Genomic DNA, 18,144 nt, shown 5'->3' with positions numbered 1-18,144 from the left:
GGGGGGGGGGGGCGGGGGCGGGGCAAGGGGAAGACAGTCAGAGCCCTCATGGCCCAATTTTGAGTATGTCTTAAAATATTGAAGTCAGGGAACGGGGTGGGAGGCAGGGAGGGAGAGGGAACGGGTCCTTGGCGTTGTACCATTCCACACAGTCCCTGTGCCGAAGGGAGACACGCAGGGGAAAAGGAGAAATAAAGAATAGAGACAGACATGACTCTGGATCTCTGAAAAAGTCTGCACTGCAAGCTGGGACTGGGAAGGCAGCTGAAGCTAAAGAGATGCTCAGCAGAAACTAGACGCACCCGTTTCAGAAACCACCCTGGCCGGAAGGAGTGAGCTCCACAGGAACCCCACACAACTTTCCTTTTGTGTTTGTGCTTGTTGATCTTCTAGCACACATGTAGGCTACAGGGACAAGAGGCCAGAGGCCAAGGAGCCAGGAGGCCTCAGCAGGCTGTTTCCTAGCAGTGCATCCTCAGTGTGATGATAAATGGAGGGGGTGGGCGGTGGGGACAGCAGGGGCGGGGTGAAGCTGAGGTCTGAGACAGGCACCCTGCAGCTGGGCCGGCTCGAGGATTCTCCACCCCCGCCATGCAGGAAAGGGCTCCATTTCCTTGCTGATACTCTCCCCCTCGTCCATCCTGATCCCCTCCCCCAAAGCAGAGGAGCTGCCCCAGAGTCCATGCTCCTCGTAGCCCATCTTCCCCCAGCTCTGGGTCTAGCAGGTTTCCAGACTTCTACCCTCAGTCCCTCCCTTTTTCTCCAGATCATAGGAAAATATCAAGACATCCATTCTGGGAACAGACTTCGCGACAGGCAGCAGCAGGCACTGACAATTGCTCTGTCCCTCAGCCTTTGCCCCTGCATGGGGTGGGGAAGTGGAAATCTTCCAATTCTATCACAGGGCAGAGTTCTGGTGTTCTCCTACGTCAGGTCTCACCCTCAGACTTCTTTCTTCCTGGCCAAGTCGTCTCATAGTTTTCCTGTCCAGCAACTTCTATTAACACTTGTCCTATAGACAGGAAAAGAAGTCCTCTTGTTAACACGGAGGTCTTCTGGAAAGGGCTCATTTATCAGTTTGGGAAACTAGGACCATGTCCACGAAGCACTCTGACTGAAGTAAAGCCTAAGAGCAGGTCCCAGCCCACCAGTCCCGAGCCCTCCGCCTCTCCATCCTGCCTGTGGAGAACGAAAGGTTTGTGGACACAGTCACTGAGACCTTCTGTCCTGCTCAAGTGCTCAGTATGTCAGGAATGTTTAACTTGGAATAACCACTCGCTGACCTGGAGCACCATCTCCTCTGCACTTAGAAATCTGAGACTGTATTCACCAGATGCATTAAACATGTGCTCCAGCGGTGTATGAACCCGTTTGTCAGGAGCACAGAGGGAAATCTGTGTCTAACTCCCCCTGCTCATTGGGCCCAAACCTGAAAAAGGGCCTTTTCTTTTTTTTTAAAGAGTCTTAACGCTTCAAACAGCTGCTTGGTGGCACAGACCTGAAAACTTTGGGAGTTTGGGTTGTGACTTGGTGCTGCAGTAAGGGCTGAACCTAACAATGCACAGAATGTATTAGAAAGACTTTCCTCACTTGTGCCCACATAAAAACCCAGCCCAGATCCAATGCCCTTATCACTGACCCCTCTGACTCAGGGTCCAGAGGTTGTCTCAGGAAACCCAGTTTTACATCTCTGTCACACCCCAGATTACCTGAGGCCACTTTCCCAACATCTTCTCTTCTCATGGACTCCATTTTGGCAACCAGTGATCACCCTGGCAGCACAAATACTTCCTTAGGGCCTGAGAGGAGAACTGGTGTGCTGATATCAGCAAGGCCCTCTGCTCTACATTTGCAGAGCACTGATGGGGGCCTGGGCCCAAGCAGTGTGCTCTGAGACCAAATGGACCACATCGCACCCTAACTTCTAGAGGTCTGTCTGTTCTCTGTGGGGGGACATTTGTTACCAACCTCATGAAATTATGCCAAACCTCCGCCCCCCCTCTCTGAATCTGCCTCTCTCCACTCTGACATATCACGTCATGGTGAATTAAATGGCACTGGCAAGACAATCTGCGGCCAAATCTCTGGTCCAACCAGACATTAGCAGAATCCCACTGCTCTCTCTGGGCCAACAGAAGATTCCCCTCAGAGATGGTCCCTCTGAAAAGGCTGGGCCATTGAGTTAATTTTCCACTAAAAACAGATCAAGTCAAGCCCGGGGAATTCCAGCTACAGGAAAGGAAAATGTGCTACCTGAAAGAATTCTGGCACCTGCTGAGCAGAATACTGCTACTGAAAGGGTGATGGCCCAGATACTCTGAACTCTGAGGGATGAGCATGATCACAGTAAATAAGAAAAGAATTCCCATTTCAAATTTCCTTTTTTTATTCTAAATAAAAACCACACTTTGTGCCGAACAATGGAGTATAAAAGAATCAGATGTACAACGATTTTAGACATCTACTATTTGGGAAAAAAAGTTTACAAAATATACAAAACTTTACAGCAATAGATAGTAAACACTTAAATATTAGGAGGTCAGTACTTATTAATTTAATGGAAGGAGTTAAGACGTCAACAATTTTTCTTGGTTTCAAAAGAGATTTAGCTAGTAGAGGTGGGAGGGGAGGGTGGACTGGACAGGGTAAGGGTGTTAAAGAAACATCCAAGGTAAAAGTTTCCTTTTCATTCTGATGTTAAGTTTACCATGAGTTATCACATTGAAATCAACGCTGTGTGCCCTGCTTCCTGATTCATTCAGCGCAGGACTTAGGGAAAAGGACACGTGGGGACTCCCAGATGGGCAGATTTCTCCACACAGCCCACTTCCATGCCACCAAATTCATGCCCATCTATGAAGGAATTTAAATTCACTTCCAAAGTTGAGTAGTCTGGGGACTAGGGCACAGCAGGTGGCCAGAAGAGGAAGAAAATCCACCAGCAGCAAAACCTGACTGGGGAGAAGGTATTTAAGCTCAAAGGTTGTCCTAGAGACAAAAGGGTACTGACAGAGCAGAAGAAAGTCAGAAAGAATTTTTATCCATTTCCTGACCCCCACCCCCACCTCCTTTCTTCCCAACTAGCCATGAACTAGAGAGACTCCACGGAGTCTTAAAATTTAGGACCAAATACCAGGGTACAGCAGAGCTTCCCAGCAGGTGCTGTGGCATCAGTGAGCCGTGGATGGGCCAGAGGAGCACCAGGATACTGATCCCTTCCTCTGGCCACAGCAGCTGTTTACAGTGTGCCATTAGCGTATCACCGTTTTCCCTTAGGAAAAGAGTTGGGAATGGCCTCGTGTTTGCTTTAATGCTCTAGTCGCCATCTTGAAATTCTTAATAATTTTTAAACAATGGGCTCTGTAAATATGTAGCTGGTCCTGAGTACAGAACAAGAAAAAGGGGGAAAAGGGAGAAGAAAAGACATTCAAGGATCAAACAGAACTTTGGAACAATACAGCAGGAGACAGTGCTAAACTGGGCTCCAGGGCAGAGAGGGCAACAAAATCCAATGAACAGTTGAAAAAATTTTAAATTCAAAATACGATTAATACCTTCCACCAGGTATCCTAGAGCACCCTTTGCCACAATATAGTGTTTCAAGTAAAACAGTGCAGAAAAGGGTGAGCTGGTGGCAGAGGCAGCAAACATGACTCCAAACAGAGGAAGGGTTGAGGTGCGAACACGGGGGACACGCAGGGGAACAGGGTTTGGTCAATGAGCCTCATGAGCTACTGACCCTGCTACATGTCTGACTGCAACCAGCCAGGCCACCCTGGCTGACCACTTTGCCTCAGGAGGATCAGGGGGTGCAGTTTCTTGTTTAGTGTTTCAGGGGCAAAGTTTCAAGGATTTGCTTTTTGGTTTACTGGCAAAAGGGGAAAACTTCACAGTTTCAGGTTAAGTGTACAGACTACCCAGCAACCACGATATCCTCTGTTAAGGAAGAGGGTTTCTCCAGCATATTGATCCATTCTCAGCTACCTGGCTGGGCTCCAGTGAGTATCCCCACTCTCAAATCCAGCCCTTCAAACCTCAGTCCTCACCAACAATCTGGGAGAAACCACTCAGGCTTGAAAAGCTTAGCAGATAGGTGACTGTAGTCTTTTACACACCTTCCTTCTTAATCGTCTAATGGTCAGCGTGGGAAGAAAGGGAGCAGTCAGTCAGGGAAGAAAAGTCTCAGCACTGCTTTCTGACAAGAATGTCCCAAGGGAACATTTAACTAGTTGGATTCAGATGGTGAAAGGTGGCCACTTGACAAGTCCCTTCATGTAACGGTCACCCCACCAGATAGCCATGCGCACAAACGCGGAGGCTTTATCAGTTTAGGGCTGGGGAGAGAGGCAGCAGGTCCAACAGGGACGGAGCTTTGGTTTACTTGTATGTCTTATTATAGTTTCCCAACTTTAGGAAGGATGAGAAAATATGCAAAAAGGTCCTTCATGTGACTTGATCCCCTCAACCCAGTCCCCAACCTACTCAATCACAGGATGGAAAGGGGATGGAAGGCCTAGGGATTTAACAAGCCTCAACTTTCTAGAATTTACATCCATTACCTAAATGGTTCCCTGGGTCTATTCTGCAAGAGACTCTCTGGAGAGAAAGAAAAGAATTTGCTTGTTTAAAGGCTTGACCTGTTCTCCCCTAGTTTTAGCCCCTGTTTCCCAAATATCTGGCCAGGATTGTCCCCTGGAATATGGCTACTTGCTGGGGAGAAGCTCATTTTCCTGAAGTCTCTTATCCAAGAGATGCTGGGTAATATGTATACAAAAACAAAAATAAATAAATATTAATGTCCAAAAAGGCCTTGTGAGTTAATTAAAACCACTTGCTTGTAAAACAGCCTGGAGTGCTGCTGAGTCCCACGAGGGGCTGTATCAGGGCCGAGGCCAGGGACCCCCAGAGCTCGCCTGAGCAGGTGAGGTAGTATGGGTTACTGAGGTGCCACCTTGTGAGATGCGAGATCCGAGGGCCCTCTCCCTCAAGCCTTCTTTGGGTAAGACCCCCTCAAAAAGGCAACTAAGAACAGAGCCGACCAGCACCCCAGGACTGGGCAGACCCATTCCCGAGTCACCTAGGGAGGGCCTGAACCAGCTGCTGGTCAATAGCGCCCCCTGGTGGCAACGCAATGACAGATCAGGATAAATTCCAGCAGGTCAAAAGGTGAGCTGCCAAAGCTCTGGCCCAGTTAGCACAAAGTAAACAACAGGTTACCTGACTGGGACAGAAAGACACACATCCCGCTACAAACCACCAGTTAGTCGGGTCCCTTTAATCCTGAAGGGCTCACAGTCCACCACTCCACCTCATGGGGTCTTCTCATCTACACTATAGGCCAAACACACTTCTAGGTGGGAGACTGGATGTAAATTAAGGCAAGGCTGCTGCTTCAGAGACATCCCCACCTCTCCACCAGGAAACTCAAGGTCGATGGACGTGGCCAGATGACAGAGGATTACATCCAAGTGGCTCCCTGTCCTTTCTGCCCACAGGGAAGGCCTGACGTCCTGGGCCATCACTCCATAAAATCGTGTTTCTTTGGAATTGAGGAGAAAAGAGAAACCTCCCTTCCTGTCCATCCAGGCTGCCACTTCCGGCAGCACTGCAGGACACCTTTTCTGGCTGGCAAGGATTCATCCCAAAGCCTTCTGACCTAAACAGAAAGCTTTGTCCCCAGTTTGGATCTAGCTGCCAAGAGATTTTACTGTCCAATCAGTAGATTAGAGCCATGGAACAAGCAGGACCCTCCATCCCTGACACCTTTCCCCTGCTGAGGGCTGGGACTGGCACCTGAGGTGAGCTGCCCTGCTGACTAGTCTTTTCTGAATGACCACATTCCCAAAATCTCTCTCATAGCTGGTTGTCCCGGTTGGAGGTCTGGCAGTAATACCCACGGTGAAACCTCTCTCCACCTCCTCCGTTCAGTGAGGCTGTTGGTTGGATTCTTAGCAGCATAAAACCTATCAGTAAACTAAAACTCGAGCGGCTGGGGAAGGGGATCTAGTTGACACCAACTGCCTGACAAGATCCCAAAACCAGCCTCAAAAGAATCAAAAACACAGCCCTTCATGGGCAAGAACAGGTAAGGAGGTAAACATGATAGGGCCTGCTTCTCAAAAACAGTAACAGTGTTCATGTGCTATTTCTTCTTTCTTCTTCTTCAACACAGGACAGGACAGAACTCCTAGCAAGGCAAAACTGTAACTTCGGTTGGGGAGGGACCAACAGCCATTAGAAAACCAACGTCCTGGCTGCTGCCTGGGAGCTCCCCCTGGCTCTGCTGGGAGCCAGTCAGCTGTCCGGGTTCTTTTCGGCCTCTTTGGAATGGATAATGTACATGAAGGTCTGCTCAATGGTGAAGTCAGGTGGGAGGCTGCCTTTGTGCACGCCGACATGCTTGCTCATGAGATTAAGGGTGGAGCTGTAGTGGCCACAGACCGTGCAGCGATACATGAGGGCCCCCGAGTGCGTCTTCAGGTGGCACTTGATGGTCGAGCGGCCTCGGAAGAACTTGTGGCACACCTTACACTGGTACGGCTTCTCGCCCGTGTGGATCCGCCGGTGGTAGTTGAACTCACTCGTGTGGGCAAACCTTTTGCCACACACCTTGCAGCTATACTTGCTATTCCCGGGTTGGCCCTGCAGCACCAGCTCCTCATTCAGGAACTCCTCAGCCGGCAGCTTCCGTTTCTGGAGAGCTGGGTGCTGTAGCCCAAAACCAGGCCGTGTGTCAAGGCCACTGTTGCATTTGTGCTGGCTGACGTGGTAGCGATAGGCAGCCTCCGACTTGAAGCTCTGGCTGCACAAGTGGCAGTGGAAGAGGGCGTCTTCCAGGCTTTGGTGCACAGCCATGTGCTTCTCCAGGAGAGGCCAGTCCACAAAGCTGTTCGCACAGACAGAGCAGGAGAAGACTGAGATGCCGAGATGGGAGAGTGTGTGCCACATGAGGCTGCAGAGGTTGAGGTGGCGCTGGTCACAGACGCTGCAGGCCTGGCCCTTCAGGTTCAGATGGTCAAGGATGTGGCCCCGGACCACGTGGAAATCTTTGGCCAATGCCTTCCCGCAGGTGGCACACTGCAGCTCTGCGGAGGCTGCCCCTGAAAAGAGACCCAGCTTCCCAGGCAGGGGGTCGTTGGGGTGGACGATGATGTTGTTCTCAAATATTCCATCCCGTCGGTGGAGGGTCAGCTGCCACTGGGTAAAAAACTTAGTTTCACACATGTCGCAGGAGAAGAGGAAAATACCAATGTGGGACAGAACATGGGTCACCCGGGAGTTTCGGTCCTGGAAGTGGGTCTCACAGACCTTGCAGTTGCCGGTCAGCAGGTCCACATGGTCCCGAGCATGCTGTCGGATCAGTTGAATGTTGGGCTCTAGAACTTTCTTGCATACCTGGCAGGGCATGGCCTTATTCTCTCGGTTGTCACTCTCTCCAAAAGTCAGCTCGTCCTCACTGTCATCACTCAACTCAATCACCTCCTCAGCTGTGCCTATCTCCTCGGCGGGGTCTTCAAACTGCAAGTCATCATCCCCCAGGTCCTCCAGCTGGAGCTCATCCATCTGCCCAAAGCTCGGGTCTTTGGAGTGGTCGCTATTGCTCAGACAGGAGTTGGTCCCAGTGGTGATGTCTATTGCATTGTCAGGGGTGAAGAAACTGTTTTTACTGAAGTCTCCATTGCTCTGGACTTTGTATGGCTGGCAGGAGCTTGTGCTGGTTTGGACGCCCATGCTGACCGTGCCTAGGACTGGCTGGGTCACCACACTGGGAACGGGTGTGAACGGAGCAGGGGCATCATGGTCTTCTGTCTTTGGCGGCAGTGGCTGTTGCGGCAGAGGCAGGCTATGGTTAGTGTCACCGGTAACGTTTCTCTCTTCCTCTTTATAGTTTCCTCCAGCATCACTAGGCAACGCATAGTTTCGATCAGGACCAAAGTGCTCCCCCGCACCCCGGAGTTCTCCAAGGGGATGGGCTGGTTCTGCTGAGTTACAACTCAGGGTGCTGGAGTGGCTCTCACTGGTGCTGGTCAGGGGCTTGGCCACAGCACTGCTCTCCAGGTCAGGAAAGGTGGAGTGACAGGCCTGGAGGAGATCCTCCATACCCAGACGCTCAGCTACCTCGTAAATGACCCCAACGTTGATCAGGTCCGTGAAGAGCTCTGACGTGTAGACAAAGCTCAGAATCTTCTCAAAGTTGGCGGGGGTGATGAAGTCCACCACATAGGTCCTGGCAGCATCAAGCCCAGTGTTCAGGAAGAGGTTCTGGAAGTAGCCAGCTGCGCAGGCCAGCACGGCTTTGTGGGCTGGGAAGGAGCGGCTCCCCACTACGATGGTGACATCACACATGGTCTCGGAGAGCCGGCACTTGTTGAGTTCCTTCAGCAGGTTGTTGGGGTGGTTGGTGCTTTGCAGTTTGATTCTCATGCCCATCTTAGCAGCTCCTATGACGTTGCCTCCTTATCAGCACGGTTAATCTGTGGACAGCAAAAGGAAAAGGTGGATGGCCAAACATACCCCTGCCGGTGAGGAGTTCCGCAGGACGAAATGCCACCAGTCTGCATGTTTCCAAGCCCCGGGCAGAGAGCAAGAGTGAATGGACAGACACCGGCTCCATTCTGCTCGGGGCAAGGACAGCAAAAGTGACGGGGCAGCGACCTCTCTCCCTGCATACCCCGAAAGACAAGAGCTGTCACTACAAAATCCAAAAGTATTGAAAAAAATCTGATGGGTTGGCCTTTAAGAGTCAGTAAGAGAAGCTGTAGGCCTGGTTGGACAGAAGCTAGTGCCTTAAAGCCAAGCCAGAAGCATCCTCTCGACACAATCTTAAACTTCATTACCAGAGCAACTGGTTCAAATTTTTCTCATATTAAATTCCTAATTTCTTCCTGAATCCAGGCTTTCCTATCTCACTGAGTATATTCTCTTCCCTTATGATGCCAAATGCCATATACATACTTGAACACAATTATCAAGTTCCATTAGCTGTTGGGGAAAAGATAAGGATGCTCTACCCTTTAGTTTCCTATCATTGCTGTGATTGTTCAGGCCGTAAATAAATCTCTTGCTTATTCTTGAGTTCCCATCTCTCCCTACCTAAGCTACTTGCCTCCCCTCTTGTCTCTCCATAGCCCAGAGCCATTCGGATACTGCTCTATCATATTCTCTGTATGCTGTGGATGAAGTGAAAACACTCAGACACCAGAGAAGTAAAGCAAAGCAAAACACAACTGTGGCATTTAATATTACCTAAATATGCTTCAATTCTTCTTCCCACCCTTTTCAGGATTTATGCTTATGTTAACCAGAAGTAAGAGATATACCTGATGCCATAAGAAGGCATCTAATTACATAGGTAACTCCTAAAGGCTTGCTCAGTACCACTTCTTCCCCTTTTTGAGTCCTGCATGCCAGAAAGAAGACAAACTAGCTGCCTTCTCTCTCAGCCTCACGACTCGCCCTGGGCAACACAGACCCTTTCTTCACCTCACCACATTCGACTAACTCCCAACTTTTTCTGGGGCCCAGGAAGCTTCTGAGCATTGGTGGGTACCAGCCAAGCATCTCCCGGGCCCTGGTGGCCACACATCAGCGGTCAGTAGGTTCAGGCACCGGGAAGCCCGAGCGGGCAGTGGGAGGGGACGGATTCGGAACTTCGGAGAAGGCACCCCAACAATCCCGCGGCGCCGCCGTCTCCCCTCTGGAGGGTCGAATCCGAGAGGAAGGGCTTTGCATCCGGCTGGGGCACTCCATCTGGGAGGCATCGAGCACTTCGGTCCCTCCCCAGACAGCGGGGGAATTCCTCAGGGCGACCTCGGGCGGGGAAGGGGGGTGGCGGCGGGGCGCGGGGCCGGACTGGGGTCGAGGGGATAGGCGGCGGGGCCGGATAGGGTCGGCGCGCGGCCGGGGAGGATAGGTCCGGCCGAGGGGAGCGGGCAGGAGGGAGCCAAGCGAGAGCTAGAGAAAGGCCGGGACGGGGGTCGGGCCTCGGCCGGGGCAACCCTCGGCCGGGCCGCGCTTACCCGGCTCCGCGGGGCTCGAGCACCATCGCCGCCGCCGCCTCACACAAAGGCCCCGGCCCGCCGTGCCCGGCCCGACGAGGAGGCGGCGCCGCCGGCCGCGGCCAGACTCTCCATCCGCCGCGCCGCTCGCCGCACCGGCCCGGGCCGCCCCCACCGCCCGGCCCGCAGCGCCCCCCGCCGTCCCGGAGGAGGCAGCGCCCCCCGCCGCTCGGCCGCAGCGCCCCCAGCCGCCCAGGAGGAGGCAGCGCCCCCTCAAGGCGGGGCCGGGCGCGAGGCCAGCGGGCCAAAGCCGCCGAGCCTCCGGCAGCCCTCACCCCTCGCGCCCCCTCCGCTTCCCCGCCGGGCCCTCGCGCTACCTGGGACCCTCGGCCCCACCTCCAACTCCCGCGCGGCCCAAGGACCGCCGCCGCCGGGCCCCGCGGGCAACTGTAAGGACGTTTCCAACACCCCCATCCCCAACCCAGGCCTGGCTTTTCTGAAGCACTGATCCTCCGGGTGCAGGACCACTCCCTCCTCGCGCTAGTACCTGGAGAAGTGAAAAACCCTATCCCAGCTCTAAGCTTAAATCGCCTTCCCTGTTCCACATCTCATATTCCCAGAAGTTTACTCTCAAAACGTCTGCTGTGGGGCTTCCCTGGTGGCGTAGCGGTTAAGAATCCGCCTGCCAATGCAGGGCACACGGGTTCGAGCCCTGGTCCGGGAAGATCCCACATGCCACGGAGCAACTAAGCCCGTGCGCCACAACTACTGAGCCTACGCTCTAGAGCCCATGCTCCGCAATGATAAAAGCCACCACAATGAGAAGCCCGTGTACCTCAATGAAGAGTAGCCCCCGCTTACTGCAACTAAAGAAAGCCCGTGCGCAGCAACGAAGACCCAACGCAGCCAAAAATAAATAAATAAATAAACTTATTTAAAAAAAAAAAAAAAGTCTGCTGTTGTAGTTTTACACGAACTTGTGAGACTATTTGATTAATTTACGTCTCCTCCACCAGGCAGTGACCTTCCTGAAGGCAGGGCGCCGTGGTTCTGCACACTACCGCGTCCCTGCGCTTACCACACGCTTCTGGTTCATATGATAGGTGCTTAACAAAGCCTGTTTGAATGAATGAACAAGTACTTGTGGGTCCCTGGTGGAGCACCCTCTGGAAGTTGTGGACCCTCCTTCCAGCTAGGTGGGCAAATGAAGGAATTCACAGGATCCCACCGCACCTTGGCAGCGCAGGCCTGTTCCCGGCAGCTTGTCCTCCCTGGAGGGGAGCAGAACTTGACACCTCAAAATATGCCTCTTTGGCATAAGGATTATTTTTAAGAAGCAGCAGACAGGGGAGAAGCTCTGAAAAGTGAGTAGAAGTTATGCTTTTGTAAAAGATATTTACATTTATAAGGGAAATGTCCATTTGTAAGGTACCTCTCTATACCAGGAAGAGAAGGGTTACTAAATGTCTAGAAACTCTTAGTTTTCCTGGGTATCTCCCATGTATACAGGAAGTATACATGTTGTTAAACTTCTGTTTCTTTTTTCCTCTTAATCTGTCTTTTATTATTTACTCAGCCAAGAACCTCAAAGGGTGCGGGAGAATTATTTTTCCTCCCCTACTTCCTCAACTCTTTCTAGAGCTCAGTGTCTCTGCTTCCACCCACCCTTCTCCTTTAGTGCAGCAGTTACCCTCCAAATCTCCCCAGATGCTCCTGCCCAAGAATTGTTATCAAACTGAAACTACCTGAGTTTAACTGAGAGATGTGATCAAAATTTAAGGCATTGGCACCATTACCAGCTATCAGTCTGAAGTTCTCATCACAGCTTTTACTGTGACATTCACAGGTCATGAAGGTTTTTTGGTTGAATCTCTGTGGTATTCACAGGTCACGACTTCAGGCTCGCGGTTTTTTAGTTGGTCATATTTTTTATTCCCTTTTTGGTGTTCCAGTCTTAGGGAGATCATTTGCTTGGTGGTTAGCAACTGACAACATGCATTTAAAGCTTTTAAGAGAATACAGGGGGCTTCCCTGGTGGCGCAGTGGTTAAGAATCCGCCTGCCAATGCAGGGGACACGAGTTCGAGTCCTGGTCCGGGAAGATCCCACATGCTGCAGATCAACTAAGCTCGAGCGCCACAACTACTGAGCCTGTGCTCTAGAGCCCGTGAGCCACAACTACTGAGCCCGCATGCCACAACTACTGAAGCCTGCGTGCCTAGAGCCCGTGCTCTGCAGCAAGAGAAGCCACTGCAATGAGAAACCCACGCACAGCAAGGAAGAGCAGCCCCCGCTCACCGCAACTAGAGAAAGCCTGCGTGCAGCAACGAACACCCAACACAGCCAAAAATAAATAAATAAATAAATTTATTTTTAAAGAAAAGAAAGAGAGAATACAGGGCACAAGGAGACTACTATAACGATTATAAGCAGGACAATTCCCAATGTCTAGAGTGCCCTTCAGAGCCATGGTCCCCAAGACCCAAAGCAATCAAAATCAAACAAGTCAAAGAAAGACCCCATTAGAGGAGTCACCTTTTCAAGCCAAGTGGCTTGTTCAGTAATCTTATGCAGCTGAGTTTCAACTTCCCCAGAAGTGTTAATTTAGGTACAGTGGGTGGTGGTGGCCATAGCACAGATACCTCCTTGTTCAGCTAAAAGAAAATCAAGAACAACTTTGGCTGAAGAGTCTAAGGATTTTTGTTGGGCAGGTATTAGTTTAGCAGCACATTCAGCAAAATCTTTAAGAGTTAAGGAGAGATTTCTGATCATAGCCTCATCTGTACTCACTCCTAACCAGGAGTAGAGGGACCTGCCAAAGGAAGCAAATCCTGAATCATGAAAGCCTCCTGGTAGGTCCTTTCTAATTTGATGATGAAATGCGGGGAAGTTGACCCAATGAGGTGTCTCAGTTTGTCTGTGAACAGTTAGGGGCACAGTTAGATAACCTAAAAGGCATTGCCCAGTTATGCACTAGCCATCCAGGCATTCCTAGGCCCAAGGAGAATGACAACCACCACAGACAAAGATAAATTCTGTCAGGGCACAAACCAATTCTGCTAAGGTGGCACTATTTTTTTTTTTTTAATTTTATTTATTTATTTATTTATTTATTTATTTATGGCTGTGTTGGGTCTTCGTTTCTGTGCGAGGGCTTTCTCTAGTTGTGGCAAGTGGGGGCCACTCTTCACCGCGGTGCGCGGGCCTCTCACTATCACGGCCTCTCCTGTTGCGGAGCACAGGCTCCAGACGCGCAGGCTCAGCAATTGTGGCTCACGGGCCTAGTAGCTCCGCGGCATGTGGGATCTTCCCAGACCAGGGCTCGAACCCGTGTCCCCTGCATTGGCAGGCAGATTCTCAACCACTGTGCCACCAGGGAAGCCCCAGATCAGAGTTTTTATGACAAAACCAGCAGTCTGAAATGTTACCCCCCTTAGCAATGGCCTGGGACATATGGATAATGGTGTTATCTTTCCAGACCAATGGCAGAGTAAAGGAAAGAAAGAAAAGAAGTAAGGGTTTCAAGTTTAGTTAAAGTAGGAAGTCTTGATCTGATGTCGTGGGTGGAAGAAGTTTACATCAATGTCAGCTACCCGTCTTCTTTGTCAATTTGATTTTGAGGTCTCCAGCTGGTGTGCAGTTCCTAAAATCAGAAGGAGCCCTTTTTAATTAGGAGCTGTGGACCCAACGTTCAAGTTCCTTAAGTTTGGCTGCCATCCGGGTAAGACCTGGTATAGTCCCTTCCAAGGAGTTTCAAGGGCATTCTATTAGTGATTATTAGTGATTATGAGATTATTAGTGATTCCAAATTAGAAGGGTGGGAGAAAATTGGAAACATTTGTTTGGAGAGTTGTAGCCAGATATTTGAGGAAACTAGAAGAATTCAGGATCTAGTTTAGTTTTCAGGTATATTACAAAACCTCAAAGATAATTAACAGAATTAGAATCTAATATTTACAAAGGTGCAAACATAATTTTTCTCTCTACAATCACCCCATTTTCCCCCAAAGATAACACAACAATTTGTTTGAATTTAACTTGGCCTGATTAGTTACATAAGTGCAACAAGAGTAGTGATTGACCATATAAGCCCTTTTTAAGACTGCTTTAGTAGGAGTTTCAGATTGAACTCTTAAAAGCCTCTGAAGCCAGGAAGCCAAGCCAAGGATTGCCATCAGATTTTACCTGAAAAACCTATAGTTTGGGTGAATTCTCCTCTTCTCAAGGTCCTGAAAATATCCTGGGGTTCCTGGACCTGCCAGGAAATGACCTTCCTTACTTACATGGTAAGGCTGCCAGGAACTCTGTAAGTAGAGTACCAAGCTAATTTTTCCAAGGGGCTTTACTGGCTTTATAAAGTCAACCTTAGTTCCTTAAAGCTACCTGGTCATATCTGAGTCTATGCACATCTCTCTTAAATATGACATTTCAGTCAAAGCCTTGATAATGTAGCCAGCGTTTCCAATTGCATCCTGTTATAAGGAGAGCAGATTTTTATTGGACTTATGCAAATAACTAATCATATTGCCATGAGAAGAATACTCAAGAGTTTCTGAATTCTGACAGCATCAGGTAGGGAGAAAAAGTACATGTTTCATCTTTGTTTACAAAGGTATATGTTACCAAATTGCTGTAAATCATAGCTTAAGAAAAAAAAGGTTTTCTTAAATTTAGAAAAACAAAACCTTAAGGGACCAGCAATGTTGCAAACAAAAAAGTCGTAAAATTTTAAATTCTCCTCCTCAGTTATTCAGTCCCATGTAAGTAATACTTGTTCTGCTTGAATCCAGTTTTTGCATTAGTTCTGGAAATTCTTACCTTGTTCAGTTATATGCTCTTAAAGTTGTCATAAACCTGTACTTACCAAAGTCCTTTCCATGAATCTTCTTGAAAATGAAGTACTTTTGCAGCTGATGTTGAAGAATTTGCATAAGGCCTTTAAGAACAATCTCTTTTCCAGTGTTCCCATTGATTACAACTGAACATCAATCCCTGGGGCAGCATTTTGATGATGGACACCTAGGAGGATGTAATAGGGGAGGCCTAGGTGTTGTTCTAGATACCTTTTGTGTTTTCAGTAAGATTTTGCCATTTTTGTAGATATTTATAGCTTCTGGAACCATCGTTCTTAGACATAAAATAGGCAAGTATGCCAGAAGGTGGCATGCTTGACTCTTTGGAGCTTAAGGATCCTGTTATATTTTTAGCTAAGATTTTGGGTCTCTTGGAGCCAAACTAATACCTAAGAGGGATGTGCCACTGGGTTGGAGACTGTGTGGTGTTTTACAAGTGTACCTCATTGCATGGAAATTTTATTGAGGTTGGCATCAATCTAACCCATTCTATGACCAAATTATCCTAACATGGGATGGGAGTCTTTCGGTTAGGTGAGCACTCTAACAGATTGTTTTGTTGTTTTGTTTTGTTTTTTTTCTAACAGCTTTTAAGTGCTCATCAATTTTTGTAACTTTATGGCTTCCAAGATTCCCATTAACAATAGCCTTTATCTACACTAAGCGAGACAAACAAACATGTGCATCTTAACACACCAGCAGTAACCAAGAGATGTTACTGCAGCTTGGCCAAGAAAAGTCCCTGTGTGCACCACCAACAATTCCCATGGAACTGGGGACTGGAAAAAGATTGAACCAGCAGGCCCCAAACAATGGGGATTGCAGACTGATTCCAAACAAATGAGGAGCTGCAGCTGCCACCAGCAGTTCCCAACATGGAATCTGGGGAAGGATTCCAAACAAATATGAAACTGCAGACCAAACCACCAGCAGTTCCCTGTGTGGAATCTGGGTACAAACCAACAGCTGGGGTTTCTGCTCAAGTGGGGGAATTGTGGTCTGAACCAAGGGCTAGGGGATTAGGTTCTGGATGGAATCATCTGGTAGCTCAAGCTGACCTGCCCCAGATTGGAAAGTCAATTAGATCAGGAGCTTGACACAGAGAGTGGAGCTCAGAACTGAGAGGAACTTACTCATGGCCCTTGGAAACAATGAGAGAGACAGAGAACTCAAAAGGGTTTACAGGGACCATGCCTATGTTTCCCGTTGAGTTGTTAACAAACCCCCTAAAGGTATAGATTAAAGTTTATACTGTTTATACTTGTGATATTGTGATTTATAATAAAAAAAAAATATTTGCTCATTACCCGCATTTCTAGCACAGAACTCCTAAAACACTTGGAATTTCCTAAGTGATGAGAGCCATAACGATGTCTTTTGTTATGCTACCGAGTGACTTTGGGACTGCACCTAAAGATGAGGACTGGTCACCAGGAGAACCAACTTTATGATTAAAAGGTTGGAGCTTTCAGTCCTAAGCCCCTGACCTCCAGGGAGGGAAGAGGGCCTGGAGGTTGAATCAATTACCGTTGGTCAATGGTTTAATCAATCATACCTATGTAATAAAGCTTCCATAAAATCCTAAAAGAACTGGGTTTGGAGAGCTTCCAGGTTGGTGAAAATGTAGAGATTCAAGGAGAGGAGGGTGGCATGCTCAGAGAGAGCATGGAAGCTCCACAACCCTTTCCCCATGCCTTGCCTTATGCATCTCTTCCATCTGGTGTTCCTAAGTTATATCCTTTTATAATAAACTGGTGATCTAGTGAGTAAACGGGTTTCCTGAGTTCCGTGAACCACACTAGCAAATTAATGGAACTCAAGGAGAGGGTTGTGGAAACCTCCAGTCTGTAGAGAGTTAGCAACCTGGGCTTAAGATTGGCATCTGAAGGGGTCAGGGTGGGGGACATCTTGTAGGACTGAGCCCTCAACCTGTGGAATCTGATACTATCTCCAGGTAGATAATGTTGGAGCACTGCTTGTTGGTGTGGGAAATCTCCCCCTCCACACACACTGAACTGGGTCTAGAACCGTTAATATCGAAGTCTTTAAAGTAAAGCATCATGTAATAACAATAACACACATACACAAAGCTAAATGGAGAAGGGCCAGGAATTCAGCCCAAGGTCGTTTTGACCAGGTCCCCTTAGGCATCAACCTCTTTACAACAGGAAGAGGAAGGCCAGGATTCCTTCACACATTCTCCAAGCACAAAAACAGAAATCCGATTTAAAGTTTGTCTTCATTTTGCCTGGAATGCCCAGTACTGCAATTTTCATTAGTCCCACCAGAGAGCAACCTTTCTACACTTATGCTCTTACTTGGCAAGAACAGAACCACCTCGTGAAGCTTTCATGACCCAAATAAATTCCCCAGACTCTGCAAAATTACCCCACTTTTAAACCGTCTAGGTAGATCATTTTGAAAAGCCAACAAGATAACGTGTTGGAAAAAGGCTTGAGGATTTGGGGTGAGGGTGTTCTTTGACCTCTAGCAATAAACCTGACACCAGAGATACTGAGGTGAGGGCCCGCACCATAGAGCTGTGGGTCCAAAGTTGCCCCAGTCAGGTTCTGGGAAGAGAGAACTTTCACTGGGGTGAAGGACCTGCAGGAAGTGGTCTCTGGCTCCATGGCCCTGTCTTTACACAGCCTCGGGAGAACTGAGTGTCGACTTTGTATCAGGGTGGTTCAGGGTCATGGCCAAGTCCCCTGCACCGGGCTAAGACATGGAGCCTGAGGACTTCCCAGGCTATTTCATTAGGGTACAGAACTCCCCTTGGGATCAGTGGGCTGTGATAGTTAGCACATCAGAGTAATAAAAGACACCCACACACACCTCGTTTAAGTGCCTTATGTACACTGCAGACTACTAGACCAGCGTTACAGGGGCTGGTAAGAGATGCATTACAGAAGAGTAGGAAATAAATGTTTTTCCTTTATAACTGGCCACTAAGGTGGCCAGTTAACACTAAAAAGATCTGCTCTCCTCTTTCTCGGCCCCTATAGTAACTTCCCTGTCTATGCCCCACCCTAGCAAGATCAAGTGCTGTTTGCTTGTCTAAGGCCCGGCTACACTGTAAACTGTTTATGGATCACCATCTTATCCCCACGACCTGTTGCAGGACCCAAGTTCAGTATTCGGCGACAGAAAAATAGTACAGTGCTTGGATGCACCCTCCTCTGGGGCTGGATCTTCGCACAGCCTTGATCCCCACTTCTCTTCTTTGAGTAGGATTCAGGGACTGATGTCTCCCAGGCCCATCCTGGAAATACAGACAAGCCATTCAGAATATCT

The 18,144-nt window shown here is 49.0% G+C and overlaps 2 protein-coding genes across 5 annotated transcripts; one reads left to right on the top strand and one right to left on the bottom strand.

The window, feature by feature from the left end:
- Positions 1-49: 49 nt before the first annotated feature.
- On the bottom strand, positions 50-10,161 carry ZBTB39 (zinc finger and BTB domain containing 39). Of its 4 annotated transcripts, none has more exons than XM_082421690.1 (2): positions 10,020-10,161; positions 50-8,474 (listed from the first exon to the last, which is right to left on the bottom strand). In XM_082421690.1, the coding sequence occupies exon 2, from the start codon at positions 8,428-8,430 to the stop codon at positions 6,295-6,297; it is 2,136 nt and encodes a 711-aa protein (XP_082277816.1). In that variant the 5' UTR covers positions 8,431-8,474; positions 10,020-10,161; the 3' UTR covers positions 50-6,294. The 4 variants fall into 4 exon arrangements, with proteins under 4 accessions (XP_082277816.1, XP_082277817.1, XP_082277818.1 ...); XM_082421691.1 differs by lacking the exon at positions 10,020-10,161 and adding an exon at positions 9,489-9,878; XM_082421692.1 differs by lacking the exon at positions 10,020-10,161 and adding an exon at positions 9,551-9,878.
- Positions 8,501-18,108, top strand: LOC309641320 (uncharacterized protein; the record flags this gene model as incomplete). The annotated part of the gene is made up of 5 exons (XM_082421168.1): positions 8,501-8,553; positions 9,526-9,772; positions 9,871-10,447; positions 11,015-11,362; positions 15,438-18,108. The coding sequence occupies 4 exons, from the start codon at positions 8,501-8,503 to the stop codon at positions 11,107-11,109; spliced, it is 972 nt and encodes a 323-aa protein (XP_082277294.1). The 3' UTR covers positions 11,110-11,362; positions 15,438-18,108.
- Between the last annotated feature and the right edge of the window lie 36 nt (positions 18,109-18,144).

Source organism: Balaenoptera physalus (genome assembly GCF_965194825.1).
Source record: "Balaenoptera physalus genome assembly, chromosome: 13".
NCBI lineage: Eukaryota > Metazoa > Chordata > Mammalia > Artiodactyla > Balaenopteridae > Balaenoptera > Balaenoptera physalus.
This window is presented reverse-complemented; position numbering and strand designations above follow the sequence as displayed.